This window comes from Nothoprocta perdicaria, unplaced genomic scaffold, assembly GCF_003342845.1.
Source record: "Nothoprocta perdicaria isolate Ctin4 unplaced genomic scaffold, notPer1 scaffold_38, whole genome shotgun sequence".
NCBI lineage: Eukaryota > Metazoa > Chordata > Aves > Tinamiformes > Tinamidae > Nothoprocta > Nothoprocta perdicaria.
The window spans coordinates 631,425-648,608 of record NW_020455621.1 but is presented as its reverse complement, the minus strand read 5'-3'; the positions used below and the strand labels follow the sequence as shown (position 1 = coordinate 648,608).

The window sequence follows — 17,184 nt, the reverse complement described above, 5'->3', positions numbered from 1 at the left end:
GGAAGAGACAAGTGTGGAAAACAGTGAAGCTGAAAAGGCAATGGGTGGTAGYAGAGAGCAAGTTATGTGGACCTGTTTGAAAAAGCAAATACAGGAGAGACATGACTTGGTGTGGAAACTCCCTCTGCATYGCGGAGAGGCCAGCTGAAGCTCTGTGCTCATTTCTGGGCAGGCTGCTGCCACGTTCTTGCCAGTTAATCATATACTGTCTTGGAAAACTCAAGTGAGCAGCAGATGTAGGGATCAATTTGAGYAGAAGCAGAGAAAACAAAGATGAAAAATCAGTTAGCACTTGAGAGATTAACTGTGAGGAGTAATCTTAGTCTTGAAGCAGAAGGTCAGGATCCTTTTTGGGAACAAAAATTTAGGAGATGGATTTTTGTATTGGGCTGTCACCCAGTCTTGTACGGAACATGCTAGAAAATGTACCGCTTGGAAAAAGATGAAGAATAGAAATGGACTGTATGACGCCATGTGTTGTAGCTTATCGTATCGTATCATATCGTATCATATCGTATCACATCGTATCATATCGTATCATATTGTATCATGTCTTATCATATCATATCATGGAATAGGAATACTTGGTGACCCAATGGCTCCCTGGGCTAGGGAAGCATGGAGGGCTAGAGCCCGAGCTGCAGTGAGGGAGCAGCTCTGCCTGTGGAGCACCCTGTGCTTAGGGGCAACTTGTGCCTCTCCCCGGGGCAGCGGGACCTCGGAGGACCTCTTCCTGAGCCGTGGGGCGCTCAGCGCCGGCCGTGGCGCTCGGCAGCTCCACCCGGCTCCGGCTGCGCAGAGCCACTCACGTTGGGTGCTCCAGGGAGAGGCACCTGCAAGAGGGGCTGAGCAGTTCCTTCCATGCGTTGCCTTGGGCCGGATGCCGTAGGGTCGCCTTGTAGCTGAGGACAGTGTTTGGGGTTCCTTTCGGATCAAGGGCCAAGTGAAGGTGATAAACCAAAATGCCTGTGAGGTGTAACAAGGAGGAGAGTCCAACTCACTCAGCATTCCCTCTATATCCAGCATGGATCGCTCCCCTCCTGCACAGTGAGGGCTTCCTACCAAAGGATCAGATCTCTGCAGTACAGCTACAAACCTGGAAGTAAAAGGAGGTCACAAATATAGGGCAATTACCCRTGCCACACAGAGCAGGAAGTCTTGCACAACAGCCTCTCCCTCCTCGTTTGCTCATCTCCAAGTGTGGTTTGCTCTTGTGGTCTCTGAAAAAAAAAGGACGTATCCCAACTCATGCGGTTGTATAACAACATGGTTACTGATCACCATGGATCTGATGGTCACAGGAGGCAAAAGAAGACTACAGGATCCTCTGCAGTGCCTAGGAATGATCATTTTGTTAATAATTCTATTAATTCTGTTGTTGCTAATGTACTTTTTGATCAAGTTGGCTGTTTTCTGTTTTGTTTTGTTCTCCCTTCAGGGAGAGCAGATTTTGCTAGCGGACCATTTTATTATTCCTTGCTCCTCTCTCTGTGCTGCCTCCAAAGGGTTAGGGAAGTGAAAYGAAACGGAACAGCAACAAGGTAGGAACATGAGCAAGATCATCCATAGTCAAGTAAATCTAACCAGATGGAGCTAATGTTTCCCACCCTTGGTTCCGAGGGTGCAGGAATCAGAAACTGAGCAGCAATCAGCTGAGCAGTGATGAGCCCACCACATAGTGCTTTTTTGAGTGGCTCCTGTCTGAAACCCCAGTAACTTATTGCTTGAGAGAGAGGGAGAAACTCACACAGCATAGAATTTGCCTGAGCCTTGGGGAAACCAGAAGCTTTGTCATTCAAACCATTGTCTTTCTGTGTGACGTTCCTGGGGGAACTGACCCCACCACACGTCCTCACGGTGAAGAACCAGTGACTGCACTGCGCACCAGATTGCAGTGGCAAGGGAAATATAATAGTGTGATGTGAAGCACAAATGAATAGATACAGGATGCTGACTTCTCCTAAAATCTTGTGTCAATGTGTGCCTGCAGTAAAGTGCGTGTTTAAACTATGTAAGTACAAGTTTGTTTACAGTGTCAGATGGGAACCAAACTGAGACAAATGAGAGAGAAAGGGCATGGAGGATCCTCTGCTGTACACTTAGAGCCTGCATGGTGGGTAACAAGGCAGTGTGGGAGGAGGGCTGAAGCGCCTTCCAGTGCAACAGCAGTAAGAAGCCAACAAAGACAGGGGCTGGGCAGTGCACAGCCTGCCTCCCACTCAGGTTTGTGCAGAGCTGTGTGAGCCAAGAGGCTGGGGCTGCTGCTTCCTTCCCCTGAGTTTGATGGTGAGGGAAAATGTAGGCAACACTGTTCTCAGAAATGCCCTTTACATTAATTTGTCTTGTGGGCAAGACTGGGAACTCAGTCCTGATAAGCACATCCTAGGCAGCCACAGCACGATGACTTAAAAAGCCCCTCAACTGCTTCTTTCAAGCTCCTTCCCTTTGCACACAGCATGTTTCCTCTTCAAATTGTTTCTGATTTTTTTTTCTCTTCTTTGTTGCATTTCATTCTTCTTTTTGCCTCCTTCTGGCTCATCTCTCCCAATTGCAATCCCTGCCTTGCCTCTACCAATGCCTCCTCCTCTGTGATTCCTAGCTCAACTTTGTTTATGCAGAATGCACTGCAAACCTGACTGGCAAAGCTGTGCTCCCACCAGCTACCTCAGCTGCCAGAACCCAGAGAAATGGTCCCTGCCCACGTGTGCTCCGAGGAAGGGCCGTCTAGTAATTATAGCACCATCAAGAATCTCCCACCTCCCAAGGTAAATTCATGGCTCCATCACAGGCTTCACGGGTGGGTCTGGGTAAGTTGCCTAACACTTGTGTTCATCAAGTTCTCAACTGCAAAATACACATGAATGGAATGGCTGCAAGTTGGCAGTTTGTAGGTCTGTACATTTTAAGAAGTATGTTGCATCATCATGCAGTTTTGTGTCACTGTGAAGTTCCTCCTTCCTGCCTGCTGGCAGAGTCCCGTCAGACCTCTTCCTCCTCATGTTCCTGTCAGACATGGAGCAGTGGTCGGTCATTAAAACTCAACAGCTCTCTGCTGAAAGTGAGAAAGTTTGTTCTGGAGTGGGTCTTGGGAGAGTGTGTGCTCTTACCCAGAAGGAAGCTAAACCCACTCTGATGAAGATTATAGCCTTCGGGCCAAAAAACGGAGAGGAGGAGGAGAGAGATGTGAAGCTCCAGATAGGASATGCAACAGAGGAATATAATTCTGCATATGGTGAGAGGTCTAACATATCTACTGGTCTCTTCAAGGTTCTGGAAGAAAATTCTTCAATTGCCTCTGCCCTGAGGAGATGCAACTTCCCCTGCAGTCCTTTGTCTCACCTGACACAAAGCTAAGCTAAAAGAAGAGCTGTTGCTTTTTAGACTCTATTTTTAATGAACTGCTTCTAGAGGCCCAGCTCTGCAAAACCTGTAGATGTCTGCTGCCTCTCATTTGCCATGTAGCTCTTGAAAAGTTATACTGGGAGCAAGGAAGCCTGCACTTTTGGTGGTACATTAAAGCTGTTGTGGGTAGGAAAAGACATAGAAATAAAACAGACTGAGAGGTTATACTTTCAGGAAGGGCTGCTAGGCACAATTGCACATTCTGAGAAGGTGTTTCAAACTCTAGCGGTTCAAAGCATGGGGGTTTGGATGGGGTAGGGCAAATAAAATCAGATTGGCACATGTCTGGTGAAGAGGCCATTATCTACAAGAACTTTTCAGCCTTGACATGAGCACGGGGAGGAAGAATGCAGCTAAAGAAAATAAATAAAAAAGAAGGAAAGATATTCACTTCAGCTGTAAGATAAAGTTGGTGGCAATGAGTTATCACTGCATTTATGACTTCTAGAGTTTGTAGTGATTAGAATAATGAGATTTTAACTTCATCAAAGATCAGACCAGACCTCTCACCCAGAGAGTCTTTAGTGCAGAACTTAAAGCAAAGCTAATTTCTTCTTTAATCAAATAGCATCTTTCTTAACATCTGATCAGAGAGGAGATTTTTAAGAACAAAACTTTATGCTGCCCTCAAAAAGGTAGCATCTTCTACAGCACAAAAGAACTTTTAACCACAAATCACTTGATGCTTTTTAAAATCTCTTTTCAGTCTCAAATAAAACAYGTGTCACCTTTTACATTCTTTGTCATATTCAGCTATGATGGAAAAAGGAAATTAGTGTATACAAAAATTRCTTCCAAGTCAGAAGTGAGCCCTCAGAGAGAACTACAGAAATATTGGCTTTCTCYGCAGATTTCTTGTTGCAAGTTGGAACAGCCTCACGCTTGCTCTGCTATTTTTTCCATAAGGCTTCTTGAGTGTTTTTGCCAAATCTTTCTGTATTTATGCCGAAACTAGAATAAGAATCACCAAAGGGCCACAGAGGCTTCATCTCTCATTATATTTCAAGCAGAGCTCTCCAGCTGTTGGATGCCMTATCTAGGTTCAACCTTTCCCTTATCTAGTACTATTTTGCACAGAGGGGTATTTATCTGAATAATAAAATGCTGGGACTGATTCAGGTGATGATGTACCAGGAGCTGGATGTTGCATGCTCCATGGTCCATGGATCTGGCACTAAACCATCAAGGTGCTGAGAGTCAAGTGAAGATGAGCAATGGACCTGTGCAAGTTTTGATGTCTGTCAGCCCTGGTCAACAAAATGAGAAGAAGCTGCAGTGAGGCAGGAACTGGTTAATATTGGCTCACAGTGTGTGCCTCATTCTTGTCTTTCAACAGGAGATGCAGTCAAAACATCCTGATGAGGAGGGAGCATGGGCAGCTATCAATTGCCAGCTTTCCCAAATGTGTCCTCAGTGACACCCTTCTCCCCTTAGCCAATGATGTGTCTGAGCTACATAACATACTGTGAAGAAGTGTGTAAGATAGGCCCAAAAGAGTGGCACAGGAATCAAACAGAGCCTAACTTGGAGCAAGATAGATTAGACCTTTGGGGGCTGTATTGCACCTAGTACCTATCTAAGACAGCAATAAATGTATAAACCACATCTGCTTTCTCTTCCTCTTGGTTTTAATGTAGACGGAGAAGATTTTTTGCCATGGCCAAGAGCAGCAATCAAGTTCCAGGATTCCCAGCTCAGAGGCAGAGCCATGGTCGAACGCCTGCATAACTGAATTTGGCCCTTTGAGCTATCACTGCCACCCAGCAAGAGAGTTACGCTTAGGTATTTGGCCTAATGGTTTACTTCACTTTCTAGGGTGTCCTACAGTAAGGTTTCAGAAGTTTTAGCTGTTCTACACATTTCTTGTCCACAACTTTATCAGGTACATGCCTTTGCGTGGGTTGTACGTTTACAGAATGAAAGMTAGCACCAGCCATGGGAGGTAATGGAACCTTTTTTTTTTCTTTTACCACCTCTATAATCACAGTGGAAACATCAATTTTATCAGAGCACTAACCACCAGTATGAAACAGCATGCATCAAGATGTAGAGATCAAATCATAGCAGCAGTTCCTCACTCTTAGAAGGGAAGTGAAAGGTAAAGTGTCTGTTGCAACACGAAGTGAGCTGTGTTGGCTGTTAGCAGCAGAGTATCCTGCATCAGRACCTTCTTTCCCTGTCATCTGCTCAGAGCAACTCCCCACTCAGAGCTGGTGTTGTCTGCTGCTCCACACGGAAATTCCCAGCTGTGCTCAAGTTTCTAAAGGGACTGAGATCACTGGCTTCGGTGCATTGCAGTGACAGGTGCCCAATGCATTTAATGATTATTAAGAGCATCATTTAAATCTGTGCTTGAGTATCTTGGTGACTAATGTCTGAGCATGGAGAGGATCAGCAAAGGACTCAACCATATTCCTACACCAGGCTGCAGAAGTGGTATCACAGTGTTCCTACTGTTTAGGAACAGTAATGCTCTGTATGCAGAAGATCTGGGAAGATTTTCTTCCTTGGAGAACAATCTCTTTGGGAGTTTTACTCTGAGTTGCCTCAAATCACTGGTGAGCTAAGTGCTTAAAGCCTTTGTGTGCAGTGCATAAATGAGGGATTAGCCTGCAATCCAGCAGTGTCTGTGTGGCCTTTCTTCTCTCCTCCACCACACAATTCCCCCCCAATAGCTCCATGTTGGTGCCTTCCTCTCCCCTTGCAGTCCTTACACTCACTTCGTGTCCACACGCTCCCCTTTCCCTGCGCAGACAAATCTAAGTGGCAGTGCTGCTCCACGTGGGCAGTGCATGTGCAGGAGATGGCGAATGCCAGGCTAACACCAACACAACACACAGCCAGTCCCTGGCTAACATGTATATGACCTTTCTGCCTTGTCTGCTGACTGTCTTACTCCAGYTACAGGCCACCCCTCCTGATTTGTCCTTAGAATTGGGGAAATCACAATCCATGGACCAAAAAAACATTTTTGATTCACACAGGCTGGAAGCAATCTTCAAACTGTCCAACTGACACAGGGACTACATATTGTGGTAAAGATCCAATCCCTCCACTTCAGCATTTGTGATAATAGGTGGGAACAATGATCACACTGCCTTAAAACTGCCATAGTTAAAGAACAATTACATCATTAGGTACATAAGCACCCTTGAAACTCTTAACTTTTCGCTCTTACTCAGGCCGGGAAGGCTGCTGCTGTGGAAGCGGAGGTGATTGGGACACTCCATAGCAAGAGTAACTTGTAAAGATAATCATATAAAGAAAGAACAACTCTAAAAAGAAATCAGGTCAACGGATTCAACATGCTTAGGTTGAAATGTCAGTGCTTGGGAGTGTAGACTGATGACAAGCTTTGAGAAACTACTTTGGTAGTTATTTCAATGAGACACGAAACAGAGAGAAAGAGTGAGAGAGCAAGCAAAAACAACATTACCACAAAGGGCATGGTGTGACTACAGCATCAAAAGCAGAGAAATTATGTCAGCAACTTAATAGTTAAGTCTACTCCTCTCCTGCCTGGTGTTTTCAGCATTTCTGATATGGAAATTCAGTTGCCCTCCTCAGACTGTAAATTAGTCATAGTTCAGCAGCTAATTCTAAAGAACTTTCTTGCAATTATTTGGAAATGTTTTGAAATATTTTGTCTTCTTTGCAGTGATGTATTTTATTAAAAACAAATATCCAAATGAGCAAAATTCTGGTTCTGAATCTTTCCACCTAGCTGCTCTGTTAAGCTAAGACTCGCAATGATGTATTCTGTAAGTGTTGCAGCAATATGGACTTGTTTTCATGGATCCTCTGACCTAGATAGGACAATCTTTTGTAATAGGTACTTCTGATAACTAAATCTCCGCTGGGTAATTCCCTGCAGGGTAGACAAGAATGTGACCTTTTCACTCTATACGACATCAAAAAGGTTATGTACAATGTAAGTAATGTCTTTCCATGAGGAAAAGAATTGGAGTTGCCTGCAAAGCAGTGCCTGGGTAGTTGAGAATGGGATTAGTATTACTCTCTCTTTTTTTTTTTTTTTTTTAATTTTATTTTTCAAATCAAATTCATTTCAATTTTCTATCTTCTCGGCTAATGAAAAAACACATGACTTGGAAAACATGTTTGCTCCTGAAATTCCAAAAGCAAAGTTTTGGTTTGAAAATGTTGCTCTTACACCTCATAGGAGTTGATGTTCCTTATGAAACCCATGGAACAATGGAATGGGATTATTAATTGCCCACTTTCTCTGGTGTGATTGGTGTTTTTTTCTGAACTGATGTCTTTGGTATTTAAGCTTCCATCAAAAATCCTCCTTTTTTTGTTTGCTTATTTGTTCTAAAAAATTGTTTTCAATATTTTTGCTAGGAAAATGAGATATTTTAAATCAGCTCTTCTGAAACCAGTGACTGTCAATGAGAAGACATGCTTACTGTTGTCCACATTACTTTCTGAAAGCCAGGCCAGCTAGCAGATGGGCTSGTTCTTAGAAGCAATGCTGCAGCAAAGTAGAAGAGTGTTCTGTGGATGACTGTGCTCCTCATTCAGAAAATACAGAAAAATTTTCTCTCATGAGAAAAGATGTTCTTACATTCTTATGAGTCTGATTCTTTACCATTTTCACATGACCTGTTTCCCCTTTTTTTTAATTATCCTTCCATTTTCACATAAAATAACACTTGCTGTGGTGGAAGAAAAGTGCTGAGTTGCAAGGTTTTACAAATGCAGTTGTGTTCTGGGCTAAGGAGGAGAGCTCAACAGTGATTATGCAATCCCGAATGCTTCCCAAATGCTCTCTTCATAGCTACTACCCATTTAATGTCCTGAGTGCAGAGGCTTGTGTTTAAAACAGGTTAATTCAGTCCCAAGCTGAGTGATTGGACTTGATCTTGATGGTCTTTTCCAACCGTAATGGTTCTAGGACACAAGGTAAGATGTGGGATGGGCTGTATCTTGTGCAAGGGGATGGATGGGCTCACGTGGGAATGAGGCTGAAAAAGGGTAAAGGGGAAGCGAGTAAGTGGCGCTAAGAAAGGAATCCCGGAGAGAAACAATGAAAACAACAAGAGACGAAAAGAAGAGCCAGAAATCTAGAAAAGCAGAACATAGAAAGAGGAAGAAATAGTAAAAACAAACAACTAAATACAGAAAAAAAGGTGTTTGAGAGGGTGTAAAAAGGCAGAGGCAAACAGAAGGAGGAAACCTTGAAAGAAATAATGAGAAAAATATATTGACAATATGAGAATAGGTAACATAAATAACTTGAATGTAAATCAGTAGCTTAAATTTTGTCGTCTAAAAGAATGAAGGAGACGCTAGAGTCTGCTAGTTTTTTGAACCATGCTAAGCTGATCTACATTTATATGAAAGAACATTAAGGCAGAATGTAACAGAGGGGATCTACACATTGTATTTCTTTTAGAATAGTGCAGACGGTCTGAGTCATTCCAGAAGAAACATGTGGACTCTGGAATAAATCATATGGTGGTTTTGTTTTCCTTATCTTTCAGTATTTTCTTACTTTAATTAGTGGTGGCAGAAAACTAGCATGTGGTGAGATTTGAGAAACCACAATAACCATATTAGCTAAACAAGAGTAAATTTCCTTTTAGAGCTTAAGCCTATGAACAAAAACTAGCTACATGTGGGGGCTTCATTTACATAACATGCAGATTTTGAAATAGATGTCTTAAAAAGCAAAAAAAACGCCCTTTTTGCATGCCACTGTGTGAGGCAAAGCACAAAGCATCTGCAAGAGAGATTGTCTGGGCTTTGTAAGCTGGTGAAAAGAAGATGTGCCGCAAAGGTAAGTTGGATTAGCTATTTTATACTAACTTTGGCATTCACCCGAATGGATTTAATTCCCCACCTTCTGAAAGACTGTTATTTTTGCTGAGCATCATTGAATGAACTGCAGACCAAAAGCRTGACATGTCTAATTTAGAAAACATCTGGATACAGAAGAGAATGGGCTCTGCTTTTGTAATGAATAAGTTAAAATATCYATTAGTCTTTTAATGAACAAAACTAGCTCGTTACAGGGAAGAGATGCAGAGACCATCATGGGGCTGTAGGAAAGCYGAAGTTTCTGAAACAAATCTCTTTCTGGGAAATAGTGCTGGTAATATTTAGTTGCTTCATGGGCTTACACAGGATAATATTCTAAATGTAGGCTGTTGGCTGATAGAGGTGCTGGAGCCTATCGCCAGCACCACAGGCTTTGGCTTGGACACGTAGTACAGTTGTTATGGACACATGTAGAACAATCCTTATGGACTTGGTCGGCGAGTTTAGGTTATATCCATTTTTGTAACACAAGGGGAATTTCTATGTACGTTAATCATTATTTACTACTTACGTGACTGCCAGGGACTGTATTAGTCTTTATGTAAAGAAACCTGCTAGGTAAGATTCATCTCTTCAGCCCGTTATGAGAAAGAAAATGTGCAGTCCCACAGTGCACTCCTGTGCTAAACGTGCTGCTTTAACCACACTGGGGCTCTTGTTTCCAAACGTCRGGGCCATGAGCAAAAAGCAGTGACCTGCTTGAGGCAGCATTTGGACAGAAACAGAGTTCTCCCTGAACAGGATCTGGCCTGGCATATACAGCATGTGTTATTGCAAAAAGCATACGCAAATCTGTTTATCCACAAGAAGTGTGCTATTSCTCACAGCACTTCAGAGACAACAGAGTTAGTTACAAATGAATCTTACATTTTTCTATCCAAGAAAGTCCAGAAAAGTCCTTACGAGCCTGGTCAGAAGCCTGAATTGAGTTAGTTAGGAGATTTCCATTGCTGCATTCTGAAATGTAAACAACATCAAACAGGTAAAATAGAGTAATAGGTTTCTTTCTCTCTCTGTCTCTTTTTTTTTTTTTTTTTAAAGTCCAGTATTGCAACCTGTTAGCTTAATTTATGGGAAAAAAAAAGTAGATAACTTGCAGCTACTGGGTTTTTTTGGCTTGTTTACATCATCTTCTCTGCACTGAATCTCAACTATCTACTCGCATCAAAGGATTAGACGTAGCTAAACCATCCTCTTTATGGATTTAATCATAACGTTCTGCAGATCTGTGATGACAGGCAGTGCTTTACTTCAAAAAAAAAAAGTAAGAAGGCTGAATTATTTTTATTTTTAAAGGGAGTCAATTGAAGTTAGTCAAGTTGCAATCCAGATTGATGTCACACTTTTTTGGCTCTATATGCATAGAAAGTGATGATTCCTTTTCAGTGGTAGTAATCAAAATGTGAATGTGTTTGTCAAGCAGGGACAAACAAGACCTTCATTGCAGGATTCATGAGTATATGCATGTTACATTAGTGATTCATGCAAATGTTCAGATTTAATCGCAGCTGTAGTCAAGGACTTGGATATTACAAATAGAGGCRGCCAAAAAAATGACATGTAGCTGCTTAAATGATAATGGACACAATACTTTCTCATGYAATGATCAAGATACATTTGGTAGCTATGCAATGTTTTTGTTTCATTCACTGGCTCTGGTTTCTGGAAAGTGGGACCACACTTAAAAGAAAAAAAAAAAGCTTCTGATTTTTACTGCCGTATGCTCATTTTTGGAGAAAAATAAACACACTTGTGTGCCATCCAACATCTTGCATTGCTCGGGTTCAGCCTTCTATTAAACACAGTTTAGCTGGCTGCCTGTATTAGAGCAATCTGGTGCCTCTAGCAAATTCACAAGTTGTAACTGAATGTTCACATGCTCAATTTCTAAAATAAATATCATCTGAAGGATTTCTACTGTTCTTTTCCATTATTGCAAATATTCAAGTAATCATCAAAATCTAAACTAACAGCCTGGTTAAGAAACATTTATAACTTTCAAAATTCAGGAGTGATAAAATCAAATATTCTCCTGTGTCTTTCTAACTAACTTTAACAACAGAACTGAACAGCATGTACATAAAGCACAAATGTTTCTACCAAAGTCAAATACAGTGGCATTTTTCTTCATATGGGCCTTTGCACATTTTGTGCGAGCACTTCAGACAAGCCATTTGGATAACGTGCTCTTTGACATAAACCAGATTGTAATGCTAGGTAAATTATTCGAAAGCTAATGTCATTACATAGGCAGTCTAAAAAGTAAATGATGTGCATCCAGCTTGCATGGCTCCAGCATAGACAGAGTTAAACAATTTCCCTTACATAAAAACAGGTTATTATGATGGCATGTCAGGAGGAAGTGGTAATAATTTGAATTTAACTCTGCACTTTTAACTAATGCTGTTATTTCTTGTTTTTCTAATTAAAGTGTGCTTCTATTGAGGTTGATGGTGAATGTGCTTCAGCAGCCACAGCAGAATCACACATCCGCTTTGACCTAAGCTTCAGGCAATGCTCTGATCTGGTAAGTGCTAAAATAAAATAGGTAATCTAAAGTATGTGATGAATGTATTAAATTACACATATAAGTAGAACTGATAAGTAGGATTGACTTGCAATGATCAGAAGTTCTTGAAGTGTGCTTGGTGAGTGAGAGAGTGGTGCTTGGTGAGAGAGTGATTCTCTCTGGGTATTGAGAAGTTTTTTGCCATGTAGAAATCTCTTTATCCTGARATCTTTCTTTATCCAATGCCTTTTGCTTGTAATCTTTGTAATTATTGTCTTTTCCAAGTAATCTATTTGCAGGTAAGATTGTAGTGCAGTGCACTACATTCAGTGTAGTACAATACTCTTACTACTGAGTATTGGCATATTGCTTTCACTATGAAATGAAATATGTTGAAGTAAAGAGAAAAAAAATATTAAGCTAAAGAATAGATTACAAATCCTGTACCACCTTTAATATTCAGAACATGTGTGTTTGTATACATATGCATTGACTTCTGTTTGTACATAATATACAAGCAATACTAGAACATACATCTGTGTCTTCATGGAAATATTTTTTGATAATTAYCTAATATATTCATGTTAAATAAAACCCCAAATATGCAGATTATAAAGCTGCCTAATCAAAAACTACTGAAGAGATCTTAATCTTATATGAAAGCAAAATTATATTTATAGAAAGCAAATTTATACTTATAGGGGATCTRATTCAGCTCCTTTTGCAGCCTATGCATCTTTCTAATAACTTCAGAGAATGATGCTTCAAATTCATGAGAGCAAATCAGCTCAAGAGATTTAAATCAGATCCTAAATCTGATCTCTGCAATTCTGGTTTCATTTTGAGTCTTTTTCTAATTCTCTTGTACCAACTAGCCTCAAGAAGTTTGTGCTGGAAAATCCTCTTGTGAATATATGTCTGACTAGTGGTGCCCTAGTCACATATTTAATATGTGTGACTATAAATGTGTGTTTGATTAGCTGCAGATGTCTGCAACATTAAGGAGAGTGGACGGCGGTGTGTGGTGAGCAGGAGTGATTCTTCTCCACAGGCAGGGAACCATTCTTCAGAGCTACTGTGAGGAAATCTCTCTTCTTTTCCTTCCCTATGGGCTTTAGGAAACACTTGAGCTCCTTTTCTTCTAAGGATCTCCACTGTACCTTCATCCTTCTGTTCATTACACGGAAGTTTGGGAGTTGCTTTGTTGAAGTGCAATGAAGGGCTATCATTTCATAGAAAAAATACAGACCTGGGCTAACTTTGTATTTTATAATCATGTATATTCTAGCAAGGTATCTATCACAGCATTTTTATTTTTATTTTAAAAATAAAATGATAATAGTTTGTAAGATAATAACCTGGACAGATACTCTTCTAGTGCTGTCTAGCTGCAGAGCTGCTGTATTGCAACCTAGTGCAAGGAACTGCCCGGAAAGAGCAAGAAAAGGGAYTTGTGTCTGACTGAATGGGAGCAGAGAAGGGGAAAGCAGCAGATGGAAACTGGCTCAGGTTGGTTGGGGAAGGGCCAGGGACAGACCCCAGCTGCGCTGTGGAGCTTCACTGCTCAGTCCATTAAGCTCTGTAGGCCCGGGAGTCAGCTCTAACTGCTAATCCTTGCTTCAGAAGGTATTCAAGGGCTTTCAGGCTACTGCACTCTGGCAGCTTCAGAAAACCACCTTTGAAAAGCCAGCAGAGCAGGCTGGAGTGGTGGTTAAAGAGCTCTTCGAAGGGCAGGGAAGCCGGCACAGCAGTGATGTTGAGCAACGTCACTTCCATGGGGCCTTTCACAAACCCGCAGCCATCTGCCATGAGCCTGTGTCCCCACTGGACTCACACTGAGTCCGCTCCTCATTGCCTGCCTTTCAGAGAGCATTCGGTCCTCTCGCTCTCCTAGCTTCCCAGTTATATTTGCTCTGCATCTGCCCCACCTGTAATACCCAAACAGGAAGAATTTGTTAGACTAGATTTAAAATGGGACGCRCTTGCACTTCCTCGTAGCAGCACAGATACTGAAAAGCAGAGATACTCTAAATAAAAAGGACACTCACACCCTTAGAAAATATGTTATTCGGTCCCTGCAGTTGCTGCATTGCCAGGACATGTGAGGAATAGAAAGAAGAGGAAGGCTGAACTCATGGTTACAGCAGGCGAATGCTGAGGAACTAAATCTCCTGCCTGCTGGTTCCTGTGTGAGGTTAAGCAAGCCAGATAATCCCAAATTTGTACAGGTCGCCACTAATGACATGTTCCCCATTTTCTCTGTATCTGTGACTTCAGACGWGAGGCCTGATTTGCAGAAGTCTGAGTCTCACTGCAACCAGAGTCAGTGGATTTGTTCCTGTGTACAGCTGAAGTCCTAGATAACGCTAAGCACTCAAGAGTGAGGGGGGAAAGGGGCATCTCAGCTGGGTACTTACTGTAATGATTCCACGTTTGAGTTCCTTCTCCACAAAATAAATGTAACAGGGCCTCCTTGTCACACAGTGTTCTGCAAATAAATCAAATGCTCCTTGTGGAATACTTAGATACCACAGATATAGAAAGCTATTTTGTCTCAAGATTGGAGTTTTGATATTATGCTGCCTGTAACAAAAGAGATTTCTGTACACTGTGCAGCAACACAAGTGAGCTACATCAGTGCTCACTCAGTCCTTGCCCATGTTGTGCACTACTCTTTCCACTGTACTAAGCAATAATCCGTATTAAAATGTGGTAAAGTTGTTATGGAAGGACATAATGTGGTCCTGTTTTACTGTTTCATTTTTATCTTAATAACAACATTGATTTGCATTGCCATACAGATTTTTTTTWAAATTTTTTTTTCTCTAATTTCCTGAGATACAAAGACAATGTGAGATGAGAGTTACATATTYTCATATATTATTTATCAGCTGTACAAATAAGTATTCTGTAGGTGTTCTTTAATTATACTGATACAAACTATTTGCTTTCCATGACTGCACATTGTACTGCAGAGAAATATGACTTGTTGTGTTAGTGAGTATTGTTGATATAGCTGAAACAACATGATTCTTATTTGAATAAATGTTTTGTCTTCAGACATTTTTCTGCTATTTCACCTCTATTGTGTTATTTTTCTAATCCAATCTTTTTGTTTGTTTGTTTTTTCCTTTTAGAAATCCTTGGAAAAGTGTTTTGAAGCCTCTCTCACCACAGTTTCCCTTCTCAGAATTGTACTGCCAAAATGAGTGTAAGCAATTATGTAATTGATAAACAACTAATAAACGAATAAATCAATTAATATGGAAGTTCATGCTTTGTGTGCCTGCTGGTCCAAGAATGCCTTATTATTGGAAGTAACTGGCTAATAGCACATTTCTTACAGCAGAGTTCAGTGGCAACGCACCCTGTTACTTTGGGTTGCACTCAGTCTGGCCACAGCCCCAGCGCCTGCAGTGTAAGGACCTGTTTTTCAGGATGGCCACCCTCAATTACCTGTCTAGCTGAGAAGGGAGAAGTAATCATTTGCGGGGGTTGATTCATTCAACCTTTTTCTTAAGACTTCTGTATTAGTATGAAATGAATAACATTCTAGACTGGTCTGTTCCCCTCCATTCTAAAAGAAGCCTAGGCCCGTACCTCAGATGCATGTCAGCATGTCAGGTGCAGACATTCGCACTACATACTGCCCCGTGATGGCAGAGAAATCTTTTTAGCACAGTGTATTTAAATATGCTATTTTTGAGCCATGCCAAAAGATCATCCCCATGTTTATATTTTCAAATTAATTTGAAATCCTCCAGAGTATTAAATTCATTTGTACTTTGGGAGCTGAGGGATGAAAGGACCTTCTCATGTATTTTATACCATGTGATGGTATAAAATGGAGGGGACAACAATGCTGCAGGTTGTCTGAGATGAGCCTGCCATAGGCTTGAAGTGCAGAGGTGGGAAAGATTGTGCAGATGGATGACAGTTTCCATAAATGTCACTTGCATTGCAAATTAGGAAGCATTTAATGATTTTATTTTTTCCAAAAAGTACATTTTTTCCAAAGCTACTAGTACCTTGTACAACTTTGTTACTTATTATTTTTCTACCTTATAGAAAYTGCAGAAAGTGATGCTAGCAATTAAGTAGTTAACTGGTGATCATCTTTTTTCTTACAGGCAGAGCCTAATATCTCGGATTACATTTATGAGGAAGACCTAATTACAGAACCGTGTTCTAAGACGGAAGTCAGAAACTTCACAAAAGTATTTCTGCCAGTTGCATATTCGTTGATTTGTGTCATCGGCCTAGTTGGTAACATCTTTGTAGTGATGACTTTTACTTTATATGAAAGAACCAAGTCCATGACGGACGTATACCTCCTCAACATGGCAATTGCAGATATCCTGTTTGTTCTCACTCTCCCACTATGGGCAGTGAATTATGCTGCTGACACATGGATTTTCAGCGATTTCATTTGCAAAATGAGCAGAGGTATCTACGCAATCAACTTCAACTGCGGCATGCTGCTTTTGACCTTCATCAGTGTGGACCGCTACATAGCTATTGTACAGGCAACAAAGTCATTTAAACTCAGGACAAGAATGTTAACATACAGTAAACTGATTTGTTTGATTGTATGGATAGCATCAATTTTGATTTCCACTTCCTCTTTCCTATACAGTAAAAGTTACACCTTCTCTATCAATGAAACCAAAGAAATCTGTGATCACAGTTACGACAAATCTCCCGACAGCATAACGCAGAAATTAGTGCTGCTGATTCTACAGTTTGGATTTGGCTTTTTTATCCCTTTTGTTTTCATGATTTTTTGCTACACGTTCATTATCAAATCCTTGCAACAAACACAAAATTCAAAAAGAAACAAAGCAATCCGTGTGATTGTAATTATTGTAGTTGTTTTCTTGGTTTGYCAGGTACCCCATAACATCATTCTTCTCATAACAGCCACAAATCTGGGCAAGATGGACAAATCTTGTGACAGTGAAAAGAAAATGGCATATGCAAAATACACCACAGAAGCCATCGCRTTCTTACACTGTTGCTTGAATCCCGTGCTCTACGCATTCATTGGAGTGAAGTTCCGAAGCTACTTTGTGAAGATAATGAAAGATCTGCGGTGCATGAGATACAAGAAATACAACAGCCGAAGCTCAAGGACAAATTCTGATACTTACCATTCAAGACAAACTAGTGAAATTCTGAGCGAAAATGCATCTTCTTTTACTATCTAAAACAATTTGAACCATGTTATTGTTGAAAGATTCTGCTCTCTGAGCAACCCAGACGAGTCTCACAGTGCGTACCATAACCAGCCATTTGTTAACAGCTCTGCACCCCAACGCGGAGCTCCCAGGACCCACAGCTTCTTTCAATAAAATAATATAAACCAAAGGCCAACACTGTCCTTGAAAATCTCAAATCTTATTTCCCTGACATTCCTATTCTTCTAAGGTACA

General features: G+C 41.1%; 1 protein-coding gene across 1 annotated transcript in view; it reads left to right on the top strand.

Moving 5' to 3' along the window:
* CCR6 (C-C motif chemokine receptor 6) overlaps nt 1-16,959 on the top strand; it is a 20,271-nt gene extending 3,312 nt beyond the window's left edge. Inside the window, exons 3-5 of the mRNA XM_026044717.1 lie at nt 7,277-7,333; nt 11,675-11,770; nt 15,883-16,959. Coding sequence (XP_025900502.1) covers nt 7,277-7,333; nt 11,675-11,770; nt 15,883-16,959 — 1,230 coding nt within the window. The remainder of the gene's footprint in view (nt 1-7,276; nt 7,334-11,674; nt 11,771-15,882) is intronic.
* The last annotated feature ends 225 nt before the right edge of the window (nt 16,960-17,184 follow it).